At 56.0% G+C, this 27,078-nt stretch overlaps 2 protein-coding genes and 2 non-coding genes across 7 annotated transcripts; all 4 read left to right on the plus strand.

Moving 5' to 3' along the window:
• Positions 1–584: 584 nt before the first annotated feature.
• On the plus strand, positions 585–4,361 carry VAMP2 (vesicle associated membrane protein 2). Its single transcript, XM_057536965.1, has 5 exons — positions 585–712; positions 1,193–1,313; positions 1,791–1,949; positions 2,046–2,097; positions 2,707–4,361. Coding segments are annotated over exons 1-5 (351 nt in total). The 5' UTR covers positions 585–710; the 3' UTR covers positions 2,724–4,361.
• Positions 4,362–6,149: 1,788 nt separating this feature from the next.
• Positions 6,150–21,030, plus strand: PER1 (period circadian regulator 1). Of its 4 annotated transcripts, none has more exons than XM_007166361.2 (23): positions 6,150–6,246; positions 11,616–12,032; positions 12,150–12,248; positions 12,336–12,490; positions 12,591–12,712; positions 12,804–13,005; positions 13,159–13,210; positions 13,352–13,494; positions 13,877–13,955; positions 14,033–14,139; positions 14,319–14,472; positions 14,547–14,655; positions 14,744–14,875; positions 15,105–15,210; positions 15,310–15,481; positions 15,574–15,704; positions 15,847–16,026; positions 16,663–16,896; positions 17,751–18,316; positions 18,749–18,923; positions 19,111–19,300; positions 19,640–19,790; positions 20,201–21,030. In XM_007166361.2, exons 2-23 carry the CDS (start codon positions 11,758–11,760, stop codon positions 20,468–20,470), a joined length of 3,804 nt encoding a protein of 1,267 aa, XP_007166423.2. In that variant the 5' UTR covers positions 6,150–6,246; positions 11,616–11,757; the 3' UTR covers positions 20,471–21,030. The 4 variants fall into 4 exon arrangements, with proteins under 4 accessions (XP_007166423.2, XP_007166422.2, XP_007166420.2 ...); XM_007166360.3 differs by lacking the exon at positions 6,150–6,246 and adding an exon at positions 6,469–6,608; XM_007166358.2 differs by lacking the exon at positions 6,150–6,246 and adding an exon at positions 9,923–10,070.
• A 409-nt stretch (positions 21,031–21,439) lies between these two features.
• Positions 21,440–21,513, plus strand: TRNAT-AGU (transfer RNA threonine (anticodon AGU)). The gene has a single exon. It is a non-coding gene; the product is annotated as a tRNA-Thr (tRNA).
• Positions 21,514–21,939: 426 nt separating this feature from the next.
• Positions 21,940–22,021, plus strand: TRNAS-CGA (transfer RNA serine (anticodon CGA)). The gene has a single exon. It is a non-coding gene; the product is annotated as a tRNA-Ser (tRNA).
• Positions 22,022–27,078: the final 5,057 nt, after the last annotated feature.

The following is a 27,078-nucleotide window of genomic DNA, read 5'->3' on the forward strand; positions in this document are numbered from 1 at the left end:
CCCCGGTCTGAACCTCAGCTGTGACGATCGTGTTGCTATCCCCCCTACTCAGCTGTCAGGGGTCCCAGACCTCCCTTGAGATATCCACCTGCGGGGCAAGGGGCTGGGGACCAACTGCCACCACTTCACCTCAGCAGCGGGGTCCCAGCTATTCGCATGGCCAGGGAACCTGCACTTGCCCCTTCTGATTTCCCCCCGCCCGCCCATTCCACATGCTGAAGGCGGGTCAACAGGCGTTGGGACCTGGGGGCAGGCCGAGACCCGGGGCTGGGTGGGGTGCGGACCGGTTGATGGGTTTCACGGAGTTGGAGGAGGACGTGTTTGGGGCTGAAGGGTGCCGTAAGGGCCAGGCGGCGGGGGCACGGGGACGACGGGGAGGGCTGTGGTCAGACCGGGTGGGCCAGCTGTCAGTGTGGGGAAGCCGCGGCCGCCAGGCTCCGGGCTCCCGGGCGATCAGGGAGTGGCTGGGGCCCCGCGGCGCCAGACCAGCTGCCCAGCCAGGCGCGATCTCCGCTCTCCGCGCCCCGCCCCCGCGGCCCGGCTTCCGACTAGAGGCCCGCCGCGCCCCGCCCCCGCCCGCAGTGCCCGGATGTGAGTGACGTGCGGCCGCCATCTTCCTGTCCCGGGCAGCCAGCGCCAGTCGGAGCCAGCGCGAGTCGCCGCCGCCGCCATCACTGCCGCTGCCAAGTCCTCCGCCCGCTGCCCCCGCCATGTGAGTTGGCGCCCGCGCCCGCACCAGGTGGCCCGCGCCGGCCGCCACCCTTGGGCCCAGGCCCGGGGAGGGCCCAGGGTTCGACTCGCGCCCCGCATCCCGAGACCAGGCCGGCGCCAGTGACTGCGCGCAGGCAGCCGGAAGGCCCCGCGTCCCCGGCTGGCCGCGCGGGCCCTGGCCGCGGGAGGGAGCGGACCGGCGTGCGCCCGCCCCGCCCCTGTCATCGCTGCCGCCTGTCGTTTCGGGTCCACCCTCATTTGACAGACGGGGAAACTGAGGCCCGGGGGGGAGGGGTCCTCACTCAAGGTCACGCAACAACTCGCCCGCGAGGCTGGACGGAGTCCAGGGTTCCTATCGGGTGGCTTTCTTCCCGTGAAGGAGGAAGGGAGGGACGGATGGATGGACAGGCGGATGGGCGGGGCCTTGGCTGCGGGGCCAAGGGCTCCAGGCCTTGGGTCTTGATCCGTCCCTGCCCTTCAGGTCGGCCACCGCTGCCACCGCCCCCCCTGCCGCCTCGGCTGGGGAGGGAGGCCCCCCTGCGCCCCCTCCAAACCTCACCAGTAACAGGAGACTGCAGCAGACACAGGCCCAGGTGGATGAGGTGAGTTGGGGGGGGCGGTGTCAGAGGCCAGTGGGAAGGACCCTGAGGGTTGGCAAACCGGTGTGCGGGCCCGTCTTGGGTTGGGGGTGATGGCAGTTCATGTTTATGAGTTTGGGGACAAAAATATGCCATGCCCGGTCCTTGTCAGCATGCAGTTGGGAGGGCCGTGGGGTGTCAGTCAGCCTTGCTAGCCTGGGGTGTTCACCCTGGGCGGGTGTGCTCTGGTGACTGGCAGGCTGTTTGAGGCTCGGTAAATAGAGGGTGCTGCTGTGATATCTGAGATGTCTGGCTACCAGCGTGCCCCTGATGCGTGCTCCTTGGCGCATCTGCGGCTGTGCTAGGCATGTTCTGTGTATGTCCTTGTCGTGTTAGCCAAGCAGCATCGGGGTGCGTGTTGCATATGTGGGCTCATGGTGGAGGAGTGCTCTTTGCGATGGGCCATGGCACACTCCCCCTGCCTTGCGGGCCTTCCCCCAGGTGGTGGACATCATGAGGGTGAATGTGGACAAGGTCCTGGAGCGGGACCAGAAGCTGTCGGAGCTGGACGACCGTGCAGACGCACTCCAAGCAGGGGCCTCCCAGTTTGAAACAAGTGCAGCCAAGCTCAAGCGCAAATACTGGTGGAAAAACCTCAAGGTAAGGGTGGAGGCAGGCGGGAGGGCAAGTAGGAGGAGTGGTGGGCGAACGGGAGTATCATGGTCTGTCTCACTGACCCTCCCCTCTCGCCCCCAGATGATGATCATCTTGGGAGTGATTTGCGCCATCATCCTCATTATCATCATCGGTGAGTAGGGTGGGAGTGGTTAGGGCCCTTTCTTGAAGAGGTTTCCCCTGTGATTTCTGGGTTTTGAAGGTCATTTACCTAATTTTTACTATTCAGCAGAAAGCACATATAGCTGCCAGTAGAAGTTCTGATTCATCTACAGCCCCAAACCTTGAAGCTGTTTAGCTTGCTCTTTGCCTGATTCTGGGCAATTTCTGTTAAGATTTTTGGAAACAGGAAAGCTGGTGGATCCCCACTGCTCCCTTGAGGACCCTTTGGGCCTGGGAGCCCAGTCTGGGAACCCTGGAATTGGGGAGTGGGAGAGCAGCAAAGACCCAGGGGCTTGAGAAACAGCTAGGAAGCCAACCACCCCACTGTCTGAGAGCTGTGGTCTCAGAGGCCCAGAGGATTAGGGGTCCGTGGCCCCAAGGCCGTACCGTGGAGTTGCAGAGACCTTGGAACCGACCTGTCCAGCCTCTTTGTGTTACAGATGGAGAACCTGAGGCCAAGAGGGGAAGGGATGTCAACCAGCTGGGAGGTGGGGAAGATGGGAGCAGGGCCGGGCTGACACACTGCTTTCTCTCTCTTTCTCCCTTCTCCCTCTTCTTCCTTCTCTTTCCCTCTCCACAGTTTACTTCAGCTCTTAAACCCCTGAGGAGCCTGCCCTGCCCAGAGAAGGGCCTCTCCCCCCCACCCCCAGCTGCTCCTCCACCTCTCAGCCATATCTTCCAGCCCCACCTCCCCGGATCCGTGTGTGTGTGTCGTGTGTGTGCCCCCTTGTAAATAGCCAGCTGTTATTTATACATATATAATATTATATATATTTGGTCTGTTTGTAGTTTTATTACTAGAAGATTCTTTCCGGTTGTCCTTAACACCCCTTCCTGAGGTTCCCATCACCTCCTTTTTCTCTTTCCCTCCTTCCCTTTCCCTTACTTCCTGACCAGCCTCAAGTCCCCTTCATTTGCATCTGCTATGCAGTCCTCTCTTCCTCTCCTTCCCTTGGATTTAGCTGATCCTTCCTCCCGCCCTGGACTTCCCCATACCTCCAACCCTCTGCAAAAAATATAAAAAGCAACTGTCCAGGCCTCCCTAGGTGCATCTTCTTTGCATAATTGGGAGGCTTCGAGACTGGTCCCTTATGGTCCTAAGAATCCCAAGGTCTTCTGGGAGCTTCCAGCATGTTAATTAGCATCCATTTGCCTACTGACATCCCTTTTGGTTTCCTTCCTCCCCCCATTTTCTCTTCTGTTCAGTCTTTCAACCTGTGTTTTTTACTGAGGAGTTAGTCCCTGTTGGGCCTTGTATCACACTTTCATTTGCATGACGTTACTTGCAGGTGGTGGGGAGCCTGGGCTTTTGGGGAGCCAGCCTGTTCTGGCCCCCAGGATCGCCCCCTCCTAGCCCCCCTAGTCCAGTTTGCCTCCCCTACCCCGATTTTCCAAACCTCTTGTCCCTCCTTTCCCTCCCCCCAGCTGGTGTGTAAGTGTCTTGGAGTTCAGTGTGTTATGATGGACCAATAATTCTGCCACTTGGAGTCTCTCCCCACATTCCTGCTCCCCAATTTCCATGTGGGGTGCTCAGTTGACATTCCCATGGGGTCTCCCTCCCTCCCATCTGCCTGATCTGCCGCCTCCTCCTCCCACCAGGAGAGTTGGGGCTTGGCCACAATCTGATCTCTCTTGGGAGAGGTGGCTGCCAGTGTGTCGGGGGGGTCATCACTGCCTTGGGGAGGATGGGGCAGGGCAAAGAATCCCCCCAGTTCCTTCCTGAAATCTCTGGCCCCACCCCTGTTGGGGGCTGGACTGAAATCCCTCCTCCCTCATTGGGGGGGTGTTGCCCCGTCACTGCCCAGCTCCTCTGACTGCCCCCTTGAACTCAGGCTGGGGGTACTGGTCACTGCCAATGTGTGCATGGGACGCGCTGCAAGACGGGGATTCTTGCCCCTCTCCGGGTCTCCTCTTTCGGTGAAATGATGAAGGAAGGGTCTAATGTCTTTTTAAATGGCACAATTTTAGGGGTCTGAGGGTGCAGTCCCTTAACCTGCCACTGGAGGGCACCCCCTAAACTCTCCCCCCCCACAGTCGAGGTTCCTGTGTAGAGGGGGAGCAGGGAGATCAAAGCTGTGGTGTGAAAGGGTAGGGAGAGATGCTGGGGGTGAGGGTGCTGTGTTCTAGACCCCCCATATTATCCCAGTATCCCCTGCCCCCCTTCCCTCACCCCATGCCCCCAATTCTGTGGCGCATCCAGATTGTGAAAATGTACAATAAATGTGTAATGAGTAACCAGGTGGTGTTCTAAGATCTTTTCTTAACCAGTGGGAAGCGTATTGGATCTGCAGGTGTAACAGGAAGGTTGAGAAGATACATCTGGAAGCGACAGCTTTGCCAAGGGGCCTGACCTTGGGCAGGGCAAAGGCAAAGTGTGATTCCCCAAATGGCCACGAGGGGGCACCAGGAGTTGATAATGGGAAGTGTTCATGATCCCAGTGTCTCTCGGTCCTGTGAACCCTGAGGTCTGGGCTTGCCAGCTTCCCCCCCCCCCCCCCCCGCAATTCTCCCTTCCCTGCGGGCATGTTCCTGCTGTTTATTGGATCCCTTTCTACTCCTTGATTGAAGTCTCAAATGCTTTGCAGTCTCTCCCGTGGTCATTTACTCCTAGGCCTGAAGTAGATGGAACAACTGTGAAACATCTCTCCCTCATTGTGCCTAGCACAGTGCTAACATCCAGAAGGCGTTAGTAAATACTTACTGAAAAAAACAGCTCAGGGAGATCCAGCTGAGTGCGGTGTGGAGCTGGCTGTAGATGGCCTGCTGCCCCTGCACTCTGTGTTGTCCCACTGGTGGCTCTGGACCCCATACTGAACTCCTTTAACCTCCAGCTCTATAACGCCCTTGATGTGGCACCCTAGCATCCCTGCCCACAGGCACTGTTAACAGTGGGTGGCGAGTGCTAGGTGAGTTCTGGAGGGCCCACTTTTCTGGGCTGCAGCATGAGGATTCAGCAGCTTAGGAAACCTAAATAGTGTTTCCCAAACTTTTAGGCTCCTAAGAACTACCGGGAATGCTTTTAAAAATAGATTTTCAGGCCCCTTCCCTGGAGATTGATTCAGCAGTTGTAAAGGACCCAGGTGATTCTTACCATTAGGAATACAGTCATTATAATGTTCATCTCTTGTTGAGGGCTTACTATTTTCAAAACAGTGCTCAGGGCCTTTTTGTGCTTCATCTACTGAGTCCTTCACAGGTTTAGGGTTCCCGCAGCCCTTAGGACCCACCTTCTTTATCGTATCAGGGACCTGGGTTCAAATCTTGACCCCACTGGAGACTAGTGTGTTAATCCGGATACATTATGTAACCTCTCTGGATCTCAGTCTCATGTATGAGACGGTGGCAAGTAGATCAGCCGCCTCCTCTGGGTTTGTAGGAAGCGCATGGCCTGGCCCACAGAAAATACAATCTGGGAGGTGGCTATCATCTTCATCGTTACCACGCGGCACTGAGACCTGAAGAGCGCTTCACCGTAATGCTAGCAGCTTTCAGCTTCAGGGAGCTTCAGGAACCCAGGTCCGCAGTCCCAGCGCGGGGGCGCTCTTGTCACGCGCCTGACGGCTCACAAAGCGCCCCCACCAAAGCCACCACCCCTCACATCTGCGCCTGCGCAGACTTCGGCCATCCTGGGTTAGCGTGTCGTCAAGGAAAATCCCCAGCTTCTAGGTAAACAAGTTGCCGCGTGAGATCGCCCGCACGTGTCCTCTACAGCTCCGGGACCTCTCAGCCTATGAGAAAATTTGGAGGACTGGACTGGCGTCTGCGTCACCGATTTAGGCAGGTCGGGGGACGCTGCCACAGCCAATAAGAACCTCGGAGGTGGATGTGGGCGTGGCTTTAGGTCAGCTTCCAATCAACGTGCTAGGGCGGCCCCTCCCGCACGTGTATCTGTCACTGCTGGTTGGCAAACTGACCAATGAGAAGATGAGGGAGGCGGGCGGCGCCAATGGTGGCAGTGCGGGGGCTGGGTGGCCGCACGCGGCGCGGGGCATGGGTCGGCGCCCTTCGGCCAATAAGCTTGAGGGGTGTGGCATCCTGGTCGGCGGGCGGGCCTGGAGAAGCGAATCCAAGTCTCCTTGATGCTAGTTGGGAAGAAATTGGACGGCGTGCGCGCTGAGCGGTAAGTGCTCAGGCGTGGAGGGTGAGGAGCGGCGGTCGGTATGGGTTTTTCCGCGGTGGTTCTGTAAGGAGGGGTGTTAATGCATTGCCGTGAGGGGGATCTTGCAAATGCGTGATCACCGCGGTGGGAGCTCTGATGGTTGCGCGGGAATAGGGGCTGCGAACTCAGCTCTAGAGAGAGGGGAGCGGGAATCCCTGACTTCAAATCCCTCAATGCCCTAAGGTCCCTGTACTCCTGACTGCCGCGGGGAGGGGCTCAGAAGCCAGCGAACTGAGGGAGCTGAGAACCCTGCTCCCAGGGAGGTACGGGACAGGACCCCTGAGAGCCGGTGGGAGACGTTCCAGTGCGTGACTGCTGTTTGGGTAGGTGCCTTAAGCACTTGAAATAGGCAGGGGTTCTGAGGCTGGAGAGAGGTCCTGGTAGGGCAGTTGAGAGGGCACCAAAGGGGATACGGTGATTTGAAAAAGGGTGGGGTGATGATTTGTGTGACCCTGAGCTAGTCACATCAGGGCTCTGGATGTCTTTCTCATGTGTAAAGGGGAGGGGTTGGGACTCGGAGCCATCTTTGGGAGTAATCGTGGGGTAGCAACTGTCGGATCCTGAGAGGGAGGATGGATTTGTGCAGATTGGCTGTACACGTGTCTTCCTGAGCCCCTGGAGGTGAGGAGGCACCAACAGGGTGCTCTGGTATCTGTCTGTACAAGCAACCAGGCCTGTGGTAAAGTGACCTGCGGTAAGGTGGAAGAGTGAGGAAGTGGGGTTCCTAGGAAATCACTGGGGCTGGTGGCTGCTAGGGTGATCTCAAGGACTTTGTGAGCATGTGAAAACTGGGACTGTGATGATTTGAAGTGTGTGGAGAGTGCAAACTGAATGTCCCAGAGTAGAGGAGAGGTTGGATGGAGTCTGTGTTTTAGGCACCAAACTTAGAATTGGCTGAGTGTTTGAGAGGCCCAAGTTCCCAGAGCTGGTAACACCTCACAGGTTCCTGAAGGGTAAGAAACCAGAATGACAAGCCATTATCAGAGCTCAGATTTGAACCCTGGGTCCCATTTGTTAAGAGCCTGAGAACTGATTATGAGACATTTTAGGCAAGTTTGGTAATTTCTGAGCCTTAGTTGGTCCTTGTGGAATGGGGATAATGATACCCATCTCACAGGATTGTTCTGAAGATTAAATAAGATAATGTATGTAAAGTGCTCAGCGCAATGCCTGGGTCATGTTTTTAATTTTTTTTTTTTAGGTAAAACAAAATTGTTATAGGGTGACAAAAGAACAGTGACAGGGTGTAAGATTTATGTGAATGCTGTGGTTGGGAACTATTCTCACATTCTTAAGTTGTTTTGAAAATTTTGGTGACCCCCGCCCCATTTCCCTCTTCCTGGTTCTTGTCTTGAGGCACCAGCCCCAAACCTTCATTCCTCCCTTTTATCCCTCTCCCAAGATCCAGGCCCCAGGCTGGGCCATTTGCTCTTTCCCAGTTCGAGTTCCTCATCCTAGACCCATTCTCCTCCCTATCCCTCCTCCCTGTCTCTGCTACCATAGTAACAAGAGATTCAGGCTCTGAAGGGGGCCTCAGGGAAGGAACAAAGGTCTCTTGCAGAACCTGGCCTCCAACTTCCCCGCCCTGGCTTTGGGATCGGGCCAGCAGATGTGTACAGTCTGGGAGAGGGGGAAAGCCAATGCCAGGAGCTGTCGGAGCAAGCCAAGGGGAGGGCGGATGCGAGTCTGGAGAAAAGAGCCAGGCGTGGGGGCGGGGGAGGGGGGGACCCCTTCCTCCTAATCCTCTCTCCAGGAATCCCTGGCTTTGGGACAGGACGGCTGTCGTTGGGTTGGGGGGAGGCGCTCAGGCTGGGTGCATGTCCTGGGCTACCAGCCAAAAGAACATGATGTTCCCAAGTTCGCTGGCCGCCGCCCTCTCGGGCTGGCCGCCTCCCAAACCGCTGCCTCTCCAGCCTCCCTGCCCCACATTCCCCGGCTGCCCCGCCCCGCCCCCTTCCTCCGCTTTGACGTCACCGCCGCCTCCCGCCCCCTCTCCTCCATTGACGGCAGCAGGGTCTGGTTACTGTGGGGACCGTGAGGCAGGATCCTGGTTAGGGCCTTGAGAGCTGCTGGAGCGCTGGACCCTTTCGTCTACGCAAAAGAAAAATATGGAGGTGGAGGTGGAGGTGGAGAGCAAGGATCGCCTGTGTCGGGGGAGATCACATCTAGAGCCCTAAGGAGTGCTGAGGAAGAAGAAAAAGGATGTTTCCAGAGAAGAGGTGTCTGAAAAGGAGACAAGGGACTGGGCCACAGTATATGAGTTGGGGGGACATTTTCAAGGAGAGAAGACTGAGAATCCAGGCTCCTGAATCCTTTATTTCCTGTGTTTTCTTGCTTTGGTTTTTCTGGGTTATTCTGTAAGCTTTTCCACAGAGCCCTGACCCTGCCCACCCCCCCACCCCCCCACGGGGAACACAATTGTTAAGGAAAGCTTAGGCCACGTGACGGTGAGGGGTGTGCACCCACGCTGATTACGTCAGCATCAGCCTCTTCACTTGCCACCCACGTTTCCAGGGAGCCCTGAGAGGAACTACACATCAGCCTTGGATGGAGGGGGTCTGTGTAACTGCAGCTCTTTGCGGCCCAAGCTGGCACTTTATTCCCCCAAATTAGGACTCAGTGTTCTGCTTCTGGCCTCTTAAAAAAAAAAAAAATTTCCAGCTCCTTCTCTATTACTGAGGCCCCTCCCCCTCCCCTAGCTCTAGTTATAAAGTCACCATGTTTATGATCACCTACTGTGTGTCAGCTTCTCTCCTGGGGGCTGCGGAATACAGTTAAGAGACAGATGATGAGGTCCTTGGCTTTCTCTTCTCCTTGCGGTGGGGACCTGAAGCCCTTGCCGCCCCAACTTTCTCTGTCTAAGGTCTCTTCTCTCAGCCACCCCTTTGTTCCCCTGCAGCCCTGGCTGCCTGGCCCCTACTTTTGGGGCAGCGGTAACTGGGCGGCTGCATCCTCAGGAGAGAAGCACTAGTCACCACGTAGGTTGCCCAGTGACCTTTTCTCTGATTGGCCATGGAAACACCTGCCATTGTTTCCCTTCACAGTTCCTGTTGGCTCTGGCTGCCCCTTCTATTGTTTGCATCCTTCCCCCCACTCCACCCCCTCCTCAGATGTGGACCCTCGATTACCCTCCTCCTAGCTGTCCACAGGATTTGAAGTGTCAGAGGAAGGGATTGGGTAAAATGGCTTTATTGTGTTGACAAGGCTGGGGAGGGGAACCTAGGAAAGGCCAAGCTGGGTTTTCTGTCCATCTCCTCCCAGGGACCAGCTGTCTCATCCAGCTTGGCCCACCTCCTAAGGTCTGCATTCTTTCTGCCCACCCCTGGCAAGGCCAGGGTGTCCCGTTGTGCAAGGCTGGTGAGTTCAGGAAGTAGAGCTCTCTTAAATACCTACTGTGGCCCTGGTATTTTCGTTGAAGAGGGACAGCTTACCTCCCCTCCCTTCCCCTCCCCTCCCCTCCCTTCCATTATTTACTGTACAAGGCGTCCCGCGCCCATTGGCTGGGCTGTGGTGTCTGGGACCCTACAGCCCAGCGCCAGCACCCAGATCCACGTGCGCCCGGGTGTGTGACACAGCCCTGACCTCAGTGGGGGCCAGTAGCCAATCAGGCGCCGGGACGAGATCCCCAGCCAATTGGGGGCGGGGCCTGCGGCTCTGCCGGCAGGAGGCCAATGAGGGGCAGCGCCTGGCGTTATGCAACCCGCCTCCTGGCCCCGCGGAGCTTGCACTCGGTTGCGGGCTGCAACGGCGGCGGGCAGGCGGCCGGAGGGCACTCGCGCGGCCAGGTAAGCATCTCCGCGGCCACCCCAGGGGCCGGTCTTCGGCCCGGAGCCGGACTGCCGCCACTTCCAGCCTGATGGGCCGCTTTCGGCCCGGGCGCTCAGATGGCACACCAATAATCCGCCTTCCTTACCGTTGTCCACCCCCTCCCTGTCCCCGGGGACCTAGGTATTCCTCACAATCCAGCACTGGGCGTCCGCACTCCTGACCTGCCTACCTTACCTCCAGCTTTGCCCCCAGCTCCCAGCTGCCCCGGCCCCACACCTGACCCTCATCAGGCATGCCCCTGCTGCCTTTGTCACTCGGGGGGCCCCGGTTTTGCCCCAGCACCAGGACCCCTTCGGGCTTTCCGCGCTTCCCGCGCTCCCTCCTCCAGTCCCTGGCCTCGCGCCGGCTGTGATGTCAGCCCGGTTCAAACTGGAACATCTCGTTCCCGGTACTAGTTCCTGCTGTTGGCCACAGCCTTCCCTTTCCTCCTGAAGCTCAGAAAATGCTCTGAGGTTGGGGGTGTGGTTGGAGGGAGAGTAAGGGAACAGCCGTCTGCTGGTCTTTGTCCGTCCCTTGGTCAGAGCAGAGTGTGTCTGCTTCGGATGGGTGTGTGGGGGGGGGTGGCGGTGGTGGCGAGTGTATAGAAAAGTAGGGGACCGAAGAGAGAGGATTCCTGGGTTCCTGACAATGGGAGGCCTCGGTCCTGGGGGTCGGGAGAAGGTGCAGGGGCCAGAGGAGGAAAGGCTGTGTTGTCTTGACCAGAATGATTGGGATCCTGGCGAGCGCCAGTCTAGGGGCTTTTGCGCGGAGGGCGGTGGTGGTTGTGTTTTGCCCTGGGGAGCAAGGCCAGCCTCTGAAAACCCCGATGGCTGCCCCTCTTCCTACGGCCACTCGGCCCTCCGGGGACTGGGGATCTATTAGAGGTGGGCGACCCCTGGTCGCGCTTGCAAGTGCGGGAGTGTGTCGTTGCCCCGCTTCCGCCGAGAAATGGGGGAGGGGTCGCCCCCACCCCCGCCCTCTTGCGGGCCCTCCAGCAACCGCTGAGCTCAGCCGCTGACGTCGGTTTCCTTGGCGACCGCAGTGGCGGCGGAAGCGCGTGGTGGGGCCGCGCACGTCCGCGCGCATGTGCGGCGGAGGTGGCACCGCCCCCGGATAAAATTAGCCCGGAGGCCTAAATATAGAAGGCGGCAGGCTCGCCCCCTGCTCGGAGGCCTTGGAGTTCCAGGCGGAGTGGGGCCCTGCTGGCAATTTGGGTATGGGAAGTATCCAGGCTGTGGCTCACAGCTGAAGTTCTTTGTAGACGACCGCTTAGGTGCTACCTCCCCAGGCCACGCTGGCAGGGGATGTGGGGGAAGGACCAAGAGAGGCCCCTTCCCACCTGCAGCCCCGCGACCCCCGCCCCCGCGCCCCGTACGCGGACAGGAAACAGAAATTGCTTAGGCTCCATATTGGAAGCCTGGGTCTCAGGAGCGTAGGGGCCTGAAAGGGAGGGTCTGAATGAAATCGGCAGGTGTTGTGAATTTACAGCCCAGGTTTTTCTCCTTCTTGGTCTCTCTTTTCAGGCGCTGGCTGTGATCAAACTTCTCAGCTCTCTGAGGCTTGAGTCTCCCACCTCACTCCCCTGGCCAGGCCTCCCGGCCCCCTCGTGCCTCTCTGGTGGCCTCTCCGCCTTCCCTGTTCTCCTGCCCTCCCCATGGCCCAGACATGAGCGGCCCCCTCGAAGGGGCTGATGGGGGAGGGGACCCCAGGCCGGGGGAATCCTTTTGTCCTGGAGGGGCTCCATCCCCTGGGCCTCCACAGCATCGACCTTGTCCTGGCCCCAGCCTGGCTGACGACACGGATGCCAACAGCAATGGCTCCAGCGGCAATGAGTCCAATGGACCGGAGTCCAGGGGTGCATCTCAGCGGAGCTCACATAGCTCCTCCTCCGGCAATGGCAAGGACTCGGCCCTGCTGGACACCACTGAAAGCAGCAAGAGGTGTGTTTGGATGGGTTGCAGGTGCTAGGAGTGGTCTTTTGAGCAGACTGAGCTGGGAGACAGGCCCGTGCTGCTGGCCACTTTCTTCTCATCTTGGGTCTGTTGCTTCTCCCCTAGCACAAACTCTCAGAGCCCATCCCCACCCAGCAGTTCCATTGCCTACAGCCTACTGAGTGCCAGCTCAGAGCAGGACAACCCGTCTACCAGTGGCTGCAGGTTCGTGAGGTGAGGGCTGGGGGAGAGGGTTGGGGGCCACGCTGGGGGCTAATGCCTGTACCTGCTCCCTCCCTGTGGGCCCTGCAGCAGTGAACAGTCTGCCCGGGCAAGGACCCAGAAAGAACTCATGACGGCACTGCGGGAGCTCAAGCTTCGGCTGCCACCAGAGCGCAGGGGCAAGGGCCGCTCTGGGACCCTGGCCACGCTGCAGTACGCGCTGGCCTGTGTCAAGCAGGTGCAAGGTGAGTGAGTGGTGCTTCCTGGGCGGGCAATGGTCAGGTCCTGGGCAACTACCATGGGGGCAGTCTCCTCACTAAGTGTGCCGCTGCCCGCACCCTGCAGCCAACCAGGAATACTACCAGCAGTGGAGCCTGGAGGAGGGCGAGCCTTGTGCCATGGACATGTCCACCTACACCCTGGAGGAACTGGAGCACATCACATCTGAGTACACGCTTCGCAACCAGGTCAGCGCGGCCCAGCCTCTGTATCCCGACGCACCCCCAGCCCCACTCCCACAGCTCCTGAACCTGCTCTTGTCTTTGCTTTCTCGCCTAGGATACCTTCTCTGTGGCTGTCTCCTTCCTGACAGGCCGCATCGTCTACATTTCTGAGCAGGCAGGTATGCTGCTGCGCTGCAAGCAGGATGTGTTCCGCGGTGCCCGCTTCTCAGAGCTCCTGGCTCCCCAGGATGTGGGCGTCTTCTATGGTTCCACTGCCCCATCTCGCCTGCCCACCTGGGGCACAGGGGCCTCGGCAGGTGAGGTCCCCAAGTGCTTGGGGGGAGGGATGAGCAGTCCCAGGAAACACCTGCCATGAGGGGCCAGGGGCCCCAGGGTTTTCCTTGCTGGGTTCTTCTCAACCCAGGGAGGGGATGGGGAGCTGTGCTCACTGCTCTCCTGGTCTGTCTCAGGTTCAGGCCTCAAGGATTTCACCCAGGAGAAGTCTGTCTTCTGCCGTATCAGGTAGGCAGGGGACGTGGGAGCAGACCCCTTGCACCTTCCACACCCCCTGTCTTTCTTTGCTGTGTGGCTCTTGACCTTGAGGTGGGGGGGTGGGTGGCTCTTCACTGACAGTCCCTAATGCCTCTTTCTTTTCCTGGCTAGAGGGGGTCCTGACCGAGATCCAGGGCCTAGGTACCAGCCCTTCCGCCTAACCCCATATGTGACCAAGATCCGGGTCTCTGATGGGGCCCCTGCACAGCCGTGCTGCCTGCTGATCGCAGAGCGCATCCACTCTGGTTATGAAGGTGGGCGGGCCAGGGGCCTGGCCTGGTTGGGGTAGGAGGAAGGGGGCCTTCTCTAGGCTGGGGGTGAGGCAGGACAGGAGTGTGGAAGACAGTTTTGGAACACAGAAGGTATTGTTAGAATGAGGGTTTGAATGCCCCTTTAGAGGTAGAGTTGGATGAGAGTCCTAAGCTAGGAGAAGGCAAAGGAGAGTACCTTGGTTTTCAGTTTCATTATTGGCATGGGGCACAAAGATTGTCCAGACCATCTTTGTAGGCTAGAGGGCCCAGGGCAGAGCTGTGGAGAGAATTGTCTGCCAGCCAGCCTGGGCCTGAGGCAGCATGGAGGGCTGAGGAGCTGGACCATTCTGGATGAAATCCAATGGCCACGCTTTCTGTGCCTCAGCTCCCCGGATTCCCCCCGACAAGAGGATCTTCACTACGAGGCACACGCCCAGCTGCCTCTTCCAGGATGTGGATGAAAGGTGAGGTCAGGACTTGGAGGAAAAGGAGGTGTCCAGGGCCGAGGCTTTGGCCATTCTGATGCCTCCTGTCATTTCAGGGCCGCCCCGTTGCTGGGCTACCTCCCCCAGGACCTCCTGGGGGCCCCAGTGCTCCTTTTCCTGCATCCCGAGGACCGACCCCTCATGCTGGCCATCCACAAGAAGAGTGAGTTCCTTTCATCCTGTGCGCCCTTCTGGCTGTCTCACGGGCTTCCTAACAGCTGCCCTTGTGGTTGTGTCTTTCAGCGCCTTGGTCTCTTGGATTTCGGGGTGGGGGGTAGGGCTCCACCACCTTACTTAGCTCTCCCTCCCACTGACCCGCACCTCATTTCCCACTCTCTTCAGTCCTGCAGCTGGCTGGCCAGCCCTTTGACCACTCCCCTATCCGCTTCTGTGCCCGGAACGGGGAGTACGTCACCATGGACACCAGCTGGGCTGGCTTCGTGCACCCCTGGAGCCGCAAGGTGGCCTTTGTGTTGGGCCGCCACAAAGTACGCACGTAAGTGGGTGGTGCCCTGGAGGGCGGGCCAGTGTGGAGGGGGCAGGGCTCAGCTCATCCTTCCCACCCCGCAGGGCGCCCCTGAATGAAGACGTGTTCACTCCCCCAGTCCCCAGCCCCGCTCTCTCCCTGGACCCTGATATCCAGGAGCTCTCTGAGCAGATCCACCGGCTGCTGTTACAGGTGAGAGTTGAGGGGAGGGGGCTTGGGAATGAGGAAGGCGTGCGGAGCAGGGCCGTGGACATCTGACCTGTCGCTCTCCCTGCCTCAGCCTGTGCACAGCCCCAGCCCCACGGGGTTCTGTGGAGTCGGCCCGGTGACTTCCCCAGGCCCTCTCCTCAGCCCTGGCTCCTCCAGTGCCAGCAACGGGGGTGACGCCGAGGGACCTGGGCCTCCTGCGCCGGTGAGTGCCTCTCTGCCACTTCACCCCTTTAGTCCCCCGTCCCCTTGTTCTCGGAGTCAGCACTGCCAAGCCCAGAGGAGCCTCGTCCACCTCCTTTTCTTTCTCGTCCTGCTCTCATCTCTCATCGTGATCTCCGCGCCTCCCCACTGGGGCCTTCTTCTTGCGCTAAGCCCTGGGCTCCCCAGGCTGGCCACGCCCCCCCAATGCTGCCCACTGCCCTGCCCCACAGGTGACCTTCCAGCAGATCTGTAAGGATGTGCACCTGGTGAAGCATCAGGGGCAGCAGCTTTTTATTGAGTCCCGGGCCCGGCCTCTGCCCCGGCCCCGCGTCCCTGGTGAGTTGGTGAGGGTGTGGGTGAGGAGTGAGGCCTGGGGTGGGGCGGGTCCCATGACCTTCAGCCCAACCCAGAGGAGCTTTTCTCTCCTCGGCCCAGCTACAGGCACATTCAAGGCCAAGACCCTTCCCTGCCAATCCGCAGACCCAGAGTTGGAGGTGGCACCTGCTCCAATCCAGGCCCCACTAGCCTTGGCTCCTGAGGAGGCTGAGCGGAAAGAAGCCTCCAGTTGCTCCTACCAGCAGATCAACTGCCTGGACAGCATCCTCCGGTAAGGCCATCCTGGCCCCTTCTCCCGCTTGGGCCCCGGCCCCGCCCCGCCCCACCCAGGCGCTGCCCTCACGTCCTCTGGTGCTTCCTCAGATACCTGGAGAGCTGCAACCTCCCCAGCACGACCAAGCGCAAATGCACCTCCTCCTCCTCCTGCACCACCTCTTCGGCCTCCGACGAGGACAGGCATCGGGCGGGCGCGGTCTCTGTGGGGGCCGAGAAAGGTGAAGAGCCAGGCCGCCCTGCCCCCACCACCCCGTCCTCTGTTCCTGCGTCTGCATTTCTGTCTTTGGGGCCCCACCTCACTCTGTCCCGTCCCCCCCAGCCTCCCAGCGGGGCGGTAACTGGCACCATCTCTCCGTACAGATCCATCGGCAGTGCTGTCTGGGGAGGGGGCCGCCCCTCTGAAGGAGCCGGTGGTGGGAGGAGGCGCCCTGAGCCCGCTCGCCCTGGCCAATAAGGCGGAGAGCGTGGTGTCCGTCACCAGTCAGTGTAGCTTCAGCTCCACCATCGTCCATGTGGGAGACAAGAAGCCCCCGGAATCGGGTACGGGCGTGGCTGAGGGGGGCGGTGCCCGGGCTCCATCTGGTCCCCCAGCCAGCGTCCCACCCCCGCCCCCCACCTGCCTTCTCCCGCCCTCTGGTTCCTGCTGGAGAGAAGGAGCCCCCGTCCTAGCTCAGGGCTGCCGCTTCTTGCTCTCCCCCCGCCCGCCAGCCTCTGCCGCCTTGTCTGTCCCTCATCCTGCTTCCTGTGTTCTCACTGTCAGTTCACACACAAAGTCTGGGGTGTAGTTCAACCTGAGGTGCTGCCCACAGAGGGTCTGAGGCAGGGACTGTTGAAAAGCCCTGAAGGGTCTTCGGGCATTGACCTGGAAAACGAGGGAGGGAAGTGCGAGGTGTGGGCTTCCCTTCCAAGGAAAGTCACGGGGGTGTCATCCTGGGGTAGTGCCACTGGCGGGGACTGAGTATCTTTTCTTACCCTGGGACGGCTTTACACGGGGAAGAAGGCCCAGAGCCAGTTCTCAGTGGGGAGGCGGCCAAGAGATGCAGGGGAGGCCCAGGCTTGGCCGCAGGGCAGAGGCCAGGGTTTTGGCTAAGCTGCTGGACATGGAGGGTGCCGTGTGGTGTGGGTGTGCTAACGCTTAAGGTGATTCTGACCTTTCCCCTGTCTCATCTTCCTCAGACATCATCATGATGGAGGACCTGCCTGGCCCGCCTCCCGGCCCAGCTCCCAGCCCAGTCCCCAGCCCCACGGTGGCCCCTGACCCAGCCGCAGGTGCCTACCGGCCAGTGGGCCTGACCAAGGCTGTGCTGTCCCTGCACACCCAGAAGGAGGAGCAGGCCTTCCTCAGCCGTTTCCGCGACCTCGGCAGGCTGCGTGGACTTGACGGCTCCTCCACGGGCCCCTCGGCCCCCGGTGAGCCGGGTAGCCACCTGGGACGTCCCTGAGCCTGCCTGCGGCCCGGTCTAGGACCAGACTGTCGGGGGAGGGCTTCTTGAGGGAGGTCCTTGTGCTCCAGGGACCCAGGCTGCTGCCACCTCCGCCACCAGGGCCCTGCCTAGGGATGGGCCCTCGCTAGCTCCTCCCCAGCGGGCGGGGGTCCAGGCTGCCGCCAGAGGAGGGCAGCACTGAGACGGGCAGGCAGAGGCGCTCTGCTCCAGGTAAGCCACTCCAGGCCCCATCTGGGGGCAGGGGCAGGAAGCAAGCCCACTCAGGACTCAGTTGCCGCTGACTGGGAGATCTGTGTGGACCGGCAGGGAGAACTGGGACGACTTCGGGTGGGGGCAGGGCTTCAAGGGCAGATGGAGGCCCCCTGCAGGCGGGCACAGGGCTCGGGACTGGGCTTTCCCGCCCACCTTGGCTCCATCGTGAGCCACGCGGAGCACGGCCCCACTGGCAGGAGGGTCGCCCAGGCTGGCAGTGGCTGCTGGAGTTTGGTGGCTGGACCGGAGCCACCTGCCCGCTCGTCCACGACCTCGCCTGCCTCCTGTCCGCCAGCAGGCCTGGGTCTTCTGCACACCCCCAGCACCCCGCCTCGTGTAACCTCTCCTTCCCCGGCCGCTTTGTCAGTGAATCCCGCGTCCCTGTGACTCTTCCCTGAAGGTCCCCCCACCTCCCCAGCATCCCCTCTGTTAACGTGTGGGCCAGGGAGCTGGACTTTCTGGGTCCTTCGCCTACCCTCTCCCTGGTCCGAGTGGCAGGGCAGCCGGGGTGGCAGGGGCGCTAACCCCCAGGTCGAGGGCCTTGCTCACCCTAGTCTCTCCCCTCAGGCTGCCGCCACGGCCCCGCGGCCCCTGGCCGCCGCCACCACTGCCGATCCAAAGCCAAGCGCTCCCGCCAGCACCCGACCCCGCAGGCCGAAGCCCCCTGCCACGTCTCCCACCCGTCGCCTGTGCCATCCTCTGCCCCCTGGCCCCCACCACCAGCCACGCCGCCCTTCCCAGCTGTGGTCCAGCCTTGCCCCCTCCCCGCGTTCTCCCCGAGAGGAGGCCCCCAGCCTCTCCCTCCTGCACCCACATCTGTGTCTCCTGCAGCTTTCCCTGCCCCGCTGGTGACCCCAGTGGTGGCCTTGGTGCTCCCTAACTATCTGTTCCCTGCCCCACCCACCTACCCCTGTGGGGTACCCCAGACCCCCACCTCCCACTCCCCTTCTCCGTCCCTGCCCCTGCCGCCCCCCAGCCCTCCCCGCCACCCCGACTCTCCGCTCTTCAACTCGAGATGCAGCTCCCCGCTCCAGCTAAATCTGCTGCAGCTTGAGGAGCCCCCCCGTGTCGAGGGGAGTAGTGCTGGGCGCCCCGCTCCCAGTGAGGAGACTGCCGACCCAGCGGCCAGACTGGTGAGCACTGAGGCCCGCCCCCATCCTCTTACGGCCCCCATGCGGCCCTCTCCCCCGTTCCTCCCGTTAGGCTTCCTCCTGCCCCCTGCCCACCTGGCGTCCCCAGATGGTGGTGTCGTGGGGTGGGCGGCCCCAGCTGCGTTTCTGAATGAGGCAGAAATCAGCTGCCTCATCTATGAAGTGGGGACAGGCCTGTGTCTGACAGGTGGTGAGGACATCCCAATAACTTCTGAGAGTGCATCTGCCGCTTGGAAAGGGTCCAGCGTCACGGCTCTACTCTTCGCCAGCTCTCTTGTCACTCAGCCTGGGCCCACTGTCATGGAGTGGGAAGAGGCCGCTTGGGTTGGGTGTGCCCCCAGCCAGAGGCAGCAGTTGAAGGGAAGCCTAGGTGCTGATCCCTTAATCCCTCCCCGTCCCCCTCCCCTCCCCCAGGTGGAGATAACTGAGTCCTCCAACCAGGATGCGCTCTCGGGCTCCAGCGACCTGCTGGAGTTGCTGCTGCAGGAGGACTCGCGCTCTGGCACCGGCTCTGCTGCCTCGGGCTCCTTGGGCTCTGGGTCTGGTTCAGGCTCCCATGAGGGGAGCAGCACCTCAGCCAGCGTCACGCGTGAGTGCCCCGCCTCCCACAACCCCTCCCGGGGTAGGACAGGGTCTGGGGGGTTGGGAGGCCAGGCCCCACTTTGGCCGAGCAGCCTGGGCCCCTGCCCTGCTTCCTAACGCCAGTGGGCTTGAGCGAGGCCTGGTGGAGCGCCGGTCGGCCTGACTCTGTTGGCTGCCCGCTCCTCACTCTACAGGCAGCTGTCAGAGCAGCCACACGAGCAAGTACTTCGGCAGCATCGATTCTTCCGAGGCTGAGGCTGGGGCTGCCCATGCCAGGGCTGAGCCCGGGGACCAGGTCATTAAGTACGTGCTCCAGGATCCCATCTGGCTGCTCATGGCCAATGCTGACCAGCATGTCATGATGACCTATCAGGTGCCCTCCAGGTGAGGACTTTCAGGGACCTCCTCTGCCTCTTTTTCAGAGGAGTGGGGAGGCTGGCGGCCCACCCTCACTCTGCAGCTAACTTGGGGTTTTCTTTCTGGGCCTGGCTCTGCCCTGGGGCTTTCCTGTTCTGCCCCCTGCCCCTTGGAGCCCCATCATTAGTCAGGCTGAGGGCAGCTTTCCTGGTCTTGGAAGGCCTGAGTTCCCGGAGCACCGGTTCAGGGGAGGAGCATGAGGCAGTGAGTGGGGAGCTGGGGAGTTGAGGTAAAGGAAAAATGCCAGCCTCGTGGACCCTGGCCCCAGCTCCCATTCTCTGCCTCCTGAACCCCTTCCCGGAGCAGGGACATGGCCTCTGTGCTGAAGCAGGACCGGGAGCGGCTCCGGGCCATGCAGAAGCAGCAGCCTCGGTTCTCGGAGGACCAGCGGAGGGAACTGGGTGCTGTGCACTCCTGGGTCCGGAAGGGTCAACTGCCTCGGGCCCTTGATGTGATGGTGAGAAGAGAAGTCTGGGCCAGGAGGGAGAAGAAAGAATTGAGCTCAAGTTGAAAGGGTAGAGGCTAAGGGTTGATCCCCTCATTGTTCCTTGGATCATTAATTCTGAAGGATGTTAATTCCACTAAGTTTGCTGCTGGGTTATTTAGTGTTAAACCACGTGTGTTTTTGTAGACCTTTTCTTGGCCAATCTTATGCTAATGTATATTGTGATTGTCCCATAGTGGGGTCTGGATACAGGGTACAATGCATTTTCCAATCTTGTTGACCCCATGCGCATCCGTGTGGATTAATGTTTCTTGGGCGTACATTTTGGGAAGTACTCTCGAGTTGGGGAACAAGGGGAGCTGGGGTGGCAGGTCAGCAGTGAGAACTCTGCCTGACTCACTCATATCCTTTCTTTCTTCAAGGCTTGTGTGGACTGTGGTAGCAGCACCCAAGACCCTGGCCACCCTGATGACCCACTCTTCTCGGAAATGGATGGACTGGGGCTGGAGCCCATGGAGGAGGGTGGAGGCGAGGGGGGTGGCGGTGGTGGTGAGGGTGAGGGTGGTGATGAGGCCCAGGCCCAAGCTGGGGCCACGGTCTCAAGCTCTCAGGACCTGGCCATGGAGGAGGAGGAGCAAGGTGGGAGCTCATCCAGTCTAGCCTTACCTGCTGCAGAAAATGGCACCAGCTAGACTACATTTGGGGCCACCTCCGGGAATGCATGAGAAGCTTCCTTCTCCCATGTCCCAACTCGAAGAACTCCGATGTGGCTGGACCAACCAATAGAAAACTGTCCCGGCTTCTCCCGCTGTAGCGGGGGTGGGACCTCCCCCCCACCAGCAGCAGGATCCAGGGGCTGCCCCTGGCCTCTTAGAGAACAGAGGGTGGCGCTCTTCAGCCCAGCCCAGAGAAGCCGCACCTCCCCTCCCTGCTGAGGAGTCGTTCCTTCCCCTGGACAGGGTTGCTGACAAGCTGCTGAAGTGGTTCTCCAAGCCCCAGCCGAGCCGGAGTCCCTGTCCCTGAGCGTTGGGGCTGCGTTTATTTATTGGGAGAGCCAGCCCTCTGAGGCCCAAGCAGGACCCAGTGGTCCAGACCCCTAGCTGCTCCGGGGTGGGGGAGGTTGGTGGACCGTGGAGTCCCTGGTGCTGCCCCTCAGGTGGGACCCAGGTGTTCTCAGCTGTACCCTCTACCGATGACATTTGTGTTTTTGATATTGTGTCTGTTATTTTTTAATATAAAAAGAAAAAAAATACCAGGACTTTGTGGAATGAACTTTGCGGGTTGGGTTAGGGGAGCTCTTTGTGGGGAGGTGTGGCGCCCCGCTTTCCGGAAGGTTGTAGTGAGAGTGAGCCATTCCCTCCCGTGAGGACCCGCATCCCTCTTCTCCCCACACCCTTTTTCGCTGAGAAAGCAGGTCAGTCTAGGTGGCTAAGGGACGGGGAGCCACGCACCCATTCATAGTCAAGTTGGTCCCCAACGGTGTGGGAGAGAGGGAGGTGATGCAGAGTATTAACCCTCAGGCTCAGAACTTGGGAAAGAGAGGGGGAACCTTGTAAAGGATGAGTCACTGAAGACCCGTGGCAACCATTATTTCGGTCGTCTCTCGATTACTGACCCTCAGGAACAGCTGATCAATATCTAGACTCAACGACCTACCCACCGGCGCCGTGGCTTAGCTGGTTAAAGCGCCTGTCTAGTAAACAGGAGATCCTGGGTTCAAATCCCAGCGGTGCCTAGGACAGTTGACTGTAGTATATTATTGCTGCAAAGGGGACACATCTCCAGACTTTAAGAGGGGGCCTCTCTGTTGTACATACCGAAGGATTATTTTTCTTACCATCCATCCCGTTGCTATTTGAGTCTCCCTCCCTGTGCACTTTTAGTGCGAATTTGGAGGCTCACGCCAGCTGTCATGAACCAGGGTGTAGCGGCATCCCTTTGTCTGCCTTCAGCGGGGTGGGAACGTGGACTCAGGTTTGGTTGGGCCCATTTTGTACTGTGGCTCGGGGCAGGGAGAGAGAACTGGAAATTCGCCGCTTCCGTAGGGCCGTTGCCTCACAGGCGCACGCGCACTGACACATCAAGACAGTAAGACGGTGCTCGCAGAGAGGCGGGCGTGTTGATAGGCAGCTATAGTTGCGCAGGCCCAAGGCCGCACGCGGCTGTGATGGCCGAGTGGTTAAGGCGTTGGACTCGAAATCCAATGGGGTCTCCCCGCGCAGGTTCGAATCCTGCTCACAGCGTCAGTAGTTTTGGGAACAGATACTACTGCCACTTCTGGTGAAGAAAACAACTTGTTTTTCCAGTGCTGTCTTCCTTTGGAGCAGATCCCACTTTTATTCCAAGACTCAGGGACTCAGCCACCCAGGGCCTGTCCACGAGCGCCCTCTTGCGGGCCTCAGATTCCTGCCTCTACTCCTCCAAAGGTTATATCAAGCAACAAGCCGTTTTAACTGCCAATTTGAATTCATAACTCCAAACTCAGGTGTTTTCTCAGTGCTATTAGCAATCATATCACATTTCCCCATCCATTTCCCCTCCAACTCTCCCACACGACTCTTTCATTCCTTTTCACATCAAACCACGAATCCCTTCATCCTCCTTCAGCTTTACTTCCTGTTTCACAGTGTTAAAAAGGCATTCGGTAATCAAAACACTATGGTACTGGCACAAAAACAGACATATAGATCAATGGAACAGGATAAAAGCCCAGAAATAAACCCACTCACCTATGGTCAATTAATCTACAACAAAGGAGGCAAGAATATACAATGGAAAAAAGTCTCTTCAATAAGTGCTGCTGGGAAAACTGGACAGCTACATGTAAAAGAATGAAATTAGAACATTCTCTAACACCATATACAAAAATAAACTCAAAATGGATTAAAGACCTAAATGTAAGACCGGAGACTATAAGATTCCTAGAGGAAAACAGGGAAAACACTCTTGGACATAAATTGCAGCAATATCTTTTTGGATCCGTCCCCTAGAGTAATGGAAATAAAAACAAAAATAAACAAATGGGACCTAATTAAACTTAAAAGCTTTTGCACAACAAAGGAAACCATAAACAAAATAAAAAGACAACTTACAGAACGGGAGAAATATCTGCAAATGATGCGACCAACAAGGGATTAATTTCCAAAATATACAAACAGCTCATACAGTTCAGTTCAAACAACCCAAGCAAAAAATGGGCAGAAGATCTACATGGACATTTCTCCAGAGAAGACATACAGATGGCCAACAGGCACATGAAAAAATGCTCCATATCGCTAATTTAGGGAAATGCAAATGAAAACTACAATGAAGTATCACCTCACCCTGGTCAGAATGGCCATCATCAAAAAGTCGACAAATAATAAATGCTGGAGAGGGTGTGAAGAAAAAGGAACCCTCCTGCACTGTTGGTGGGAATGTAAATTGGTGCAGCCACTATGGAGATCAGTATGGAGGTTCCTCAAAAAAACTAAAAGAAGAGCTACCATATGATCCAGCAATCCCACTCCTGGGCATTTATCTGGAGAAAACTATAATTCACAAAGATACATGCACCCCTATGTTCATAGCAGCACTATTTACAATAGCCAAGACATGGAAGCAACCTAAATGTCCATCGACAGATGAATGGATAAAGAAGATGTGGTATATATATATACAGTACAATATTAGCCATAAAAAAGAATGAAATCATGCCATTTGCAGCAACATGGATGGGCCTAGAGATTACCATATTAAGTGAAGTAAGCCAGACAAAGACAAATATTATACGATATGGCTTATATGTGGAATCTAAAAACAAAACAAAACAAAACAAATGAACTTATTTGCAAAACAGAAATAGACCCATAGTCATAGAAAACAAGCTTATGGCTACCAAAGCAGAAGTAGGGGAATAAATTAGGAGTTTGGGATTAACATATACACACTACTATATATAAAATAGATAACCAACAAGGACCTACTGTATAGCACAGGGAACTATACTCAATATTTTGTAATAACCTATAACGGAAGAGAATCTGAAAAAAACGTATATATATTCACTGAATCAGTGTGCTGTACACCTGAAACTAACATAACACTATAAATCAACTATACTTCAATTTATAAAAAGGCATTCCGAAGAAATTTTCCTACTGACATCAGCAATCGCACCTGCCTACCTACCTGAGTCTGTGACCACATGCTATTGCCCTCCCTCCTAACTGTAGATGAACCCTTCCACCTAACTAAGGCCAACCCCTACACCAACTAGATCTCCCATTCCCTCTGGCCCACTCAAGGACATTGCTCTGTTTTCTTTCTTTACCATCAATTTCCCCCTTTTCTAACTGGATTATTCCCACCAGGTTACAAACATAATGAAGTTTATCTCAATTTAAAACATGCAACACAACAAACACCATCTTAATCCCACAACTCCCCTCCAGCTACCACTATGTTCCTCTGTTCCCCTCTACAGCAGAACAACTTCTCTTATGCCCACTGTTTCCAATACCATCTTTCCATTTTCCTTTGAACCCTCTCTAATCAGGTGCCCCCAACCCCCATTCATCAAAACTGCTTTTGTTAACGTTACAAAATGACCATCACATTGCTATATCCATTGATCACTACTGAGCAGCAGTTGACACAAATGCTTACTCTTCCTGCTTACAAACACTTTCTTCACTTGCCTTCTAGGACACCACACTCTTCTTATATTCCTTCCATGTCGTTAACAATTCATTCACAGACTCCTTTGCTAGTTCATCATCTCCTGGATCTCTAAATGTTGAAGTGTTTCCAAGGCTCAATTTTCTAGCCCCTTCTCTTCTCTATCTATATTCATTCCCTTGATGATCTCCAGGCTCATGGTTTAAAATATCAACCTATACTATAATAACACATCCCCAATTTTCATTTCTAGCTCCAAAACTCTTCCCTGCATTACAGATGCATATATCCTATTGCCCACTTATTGTTTCTACTCGGATATCTAATAAGGAATCACAAACTTAAAATGTCCCAACCAAATTTCTGGTCATCTCCCCCAAAACTGCTTCATCTGTAGTCTTTCCATCTCAGTAAATGGAAATTCCATTTCTTCAGTTAGCCAGACCAGAAACCTTAGAATCATCTCTGATTTGTCTCTCTCTCTCTCTCTCTCTCTCACACACATTCCACATCAAATCAGTCAACAATTTCTTATTTAAAATAGGTAAAAAATTTGACTCTTTGTTACTACACTTCAATACTACACCCTGGTCCATGCCACCCTCATCTCTCACCCAGATTATTGCAATAGCCCCTAAATTATTTCCTTGCTTCCACTCTTGTTCCTTGTTCCCTTACAGTCTACTCTGAACACACTGGGCAAAGTGATCTTTTTAAAACATAAATCAGATCTGTCGTTCCTCTCTTTAAAATCTCTCAGTAGGGTATCAATATGAATTCATGGTTTTAATATGTATAGTTAAGGAAGGAAATGTAATATAAGGAAATGTATGCACATACACAATGTATACATACACCTATATTTCCTAGCTCTGTCTGCTGAGGGAGCCTAAAAGGAATGACACACAAGTAGTGATAAACACACCAAGTGCTCAGATCTTGGTTACTAAATACCATTTTCCACTAAAATGAACCAGCACTCCTTGGAGAAAAGGGTGTCTCTAGGGCTGCATCTGGGGAATTACAAAATGATCTTAGAACACTTTGTTTCTCCAGAAAGTAAAGAAGTGCTCAAAAATATTGGGTGTGTATCAAAAAGACACAGCAGCTAGGGGCTGTGGCTAAAGGGGCTTCCACTGGCTAAATCTTGGACAATCTGAGCATTAAAATAAATAATGCACTGAGTCAAGTAAGAATCCAAAGTTCATATCAGTATAAATAAATAAATGGGAGGAAAAGAGAAAACTCTTGTTACAGTAAACTGCCAACTAATAAATACAGAAGGAGGGCTGAAGTTAGAAATCATCAACGGATACTAAACTAGTGGGTGAACTTTTAGTGAGGTACAAGTAGTAAAGAATCTCAAAGTATCTTCCCACAAATTGCATATTAATTACTATCAAGGGGAAATGATAACCTGGAGAAAACTGGCAAACACCATTTCAACCTCAAGATCAAAGTCAATACCTCAAAATTGGGACAAACTGACATGTGTCTTCTGATGTGATGCACTGAGAAGGACACCACACCACTTCTCGGGTGATGTTCCTGCCAAAAATGCACAACCTGAATAACTTGAATCTAACCGTGAAGAAACATCTGATGAACCAAAATGAACGACATTCTACAAGGAAACCATCCTGTACTCTTCAAAACTGTGAAGACCCACCTTCACACCACACACAAAAATAAACTCAAAATGGCTTAAAGACAAGACACCACAAAACTCCTATAAGAGAACACAGGCAGAACATTCTCTGACATAAATCATACCAATGTTTTCTTAGGTCAGTCTCCCAGGCAATAGAAATAAAAGCAAAAATAAATAAATGGGACCTAGTCAAACTTAAAGCTTTTGCACAGCAAAGGAAGCCATAAACAAAAAGACAACCTGCGGACTGGGAGAAAATATTTGCAAATGATGTGACTGACAAGGGCTTAAGTTCCAAAATACACAAACAACTCATACAATTCAACAACAACAACAACAACAAAACCAATCGAAAAATGGGCAGAAGACCTAAATAGACATACAGATGGCCAACAGGCACATGAAAAAATGCTCATCATCGCTAATTACTAGAGAAATGCAAGTCAAAACTACAATGAGGTACCACCTCACACCGGTCAGAATGCCCATCATTAAAAAGTCTACAAATAATAAATGCTGGAGAGGGTGTGGAGAAAAGGTAACCCTCTTACACTGTTGGTGGGAGTGTAAATTGGTGCAGCCACTATGGAAAACAGTATGGAGGTTCCTCAAGAAACTAAAAATACAGTTGCCATATGATCTAGCAATCCCACTCCTGGGCATATACCCAGACAAAACTATAATTCAAAAAGATATATGCACCCCTATGTTCACAGTAGCACTACTTACAATAGCCAAGACATGGAAACAATCTAAATGTCCATCGACAGATGAATGGATAAAGAAGATGTGTATATACACAATGGAATATTACTCAGCCATCAAAAACAATGAAATAAGGCCATTTGTAGCAACATAGATGGACCTAGAGATTATCATACTAAGTGAAGTAACTCAGAAAGAGAAAGACAAATACTATATGATATTACTTATATGTGGACTCTAAAATACAACACAAATGAACATATCTATGAAACAGAAACAGACTCA

The sequence above is a fragment of the Balaenoptera acutorostrata genome, chromosome 20 (assembly GCF_949987535.1).
Source record: "Balaenoptera acutorostrata chromosome 20, mBalAcu1.1, whole genome shotgun sequence".
In the NCBI taxonomy this organism is placed as follows: Eukaryota; Metazoa; Chordata; class Mammalia; order Artiodactyla; family Balaenopteridae; genus Balaenoptera; species Balaenoptera acutorostrata.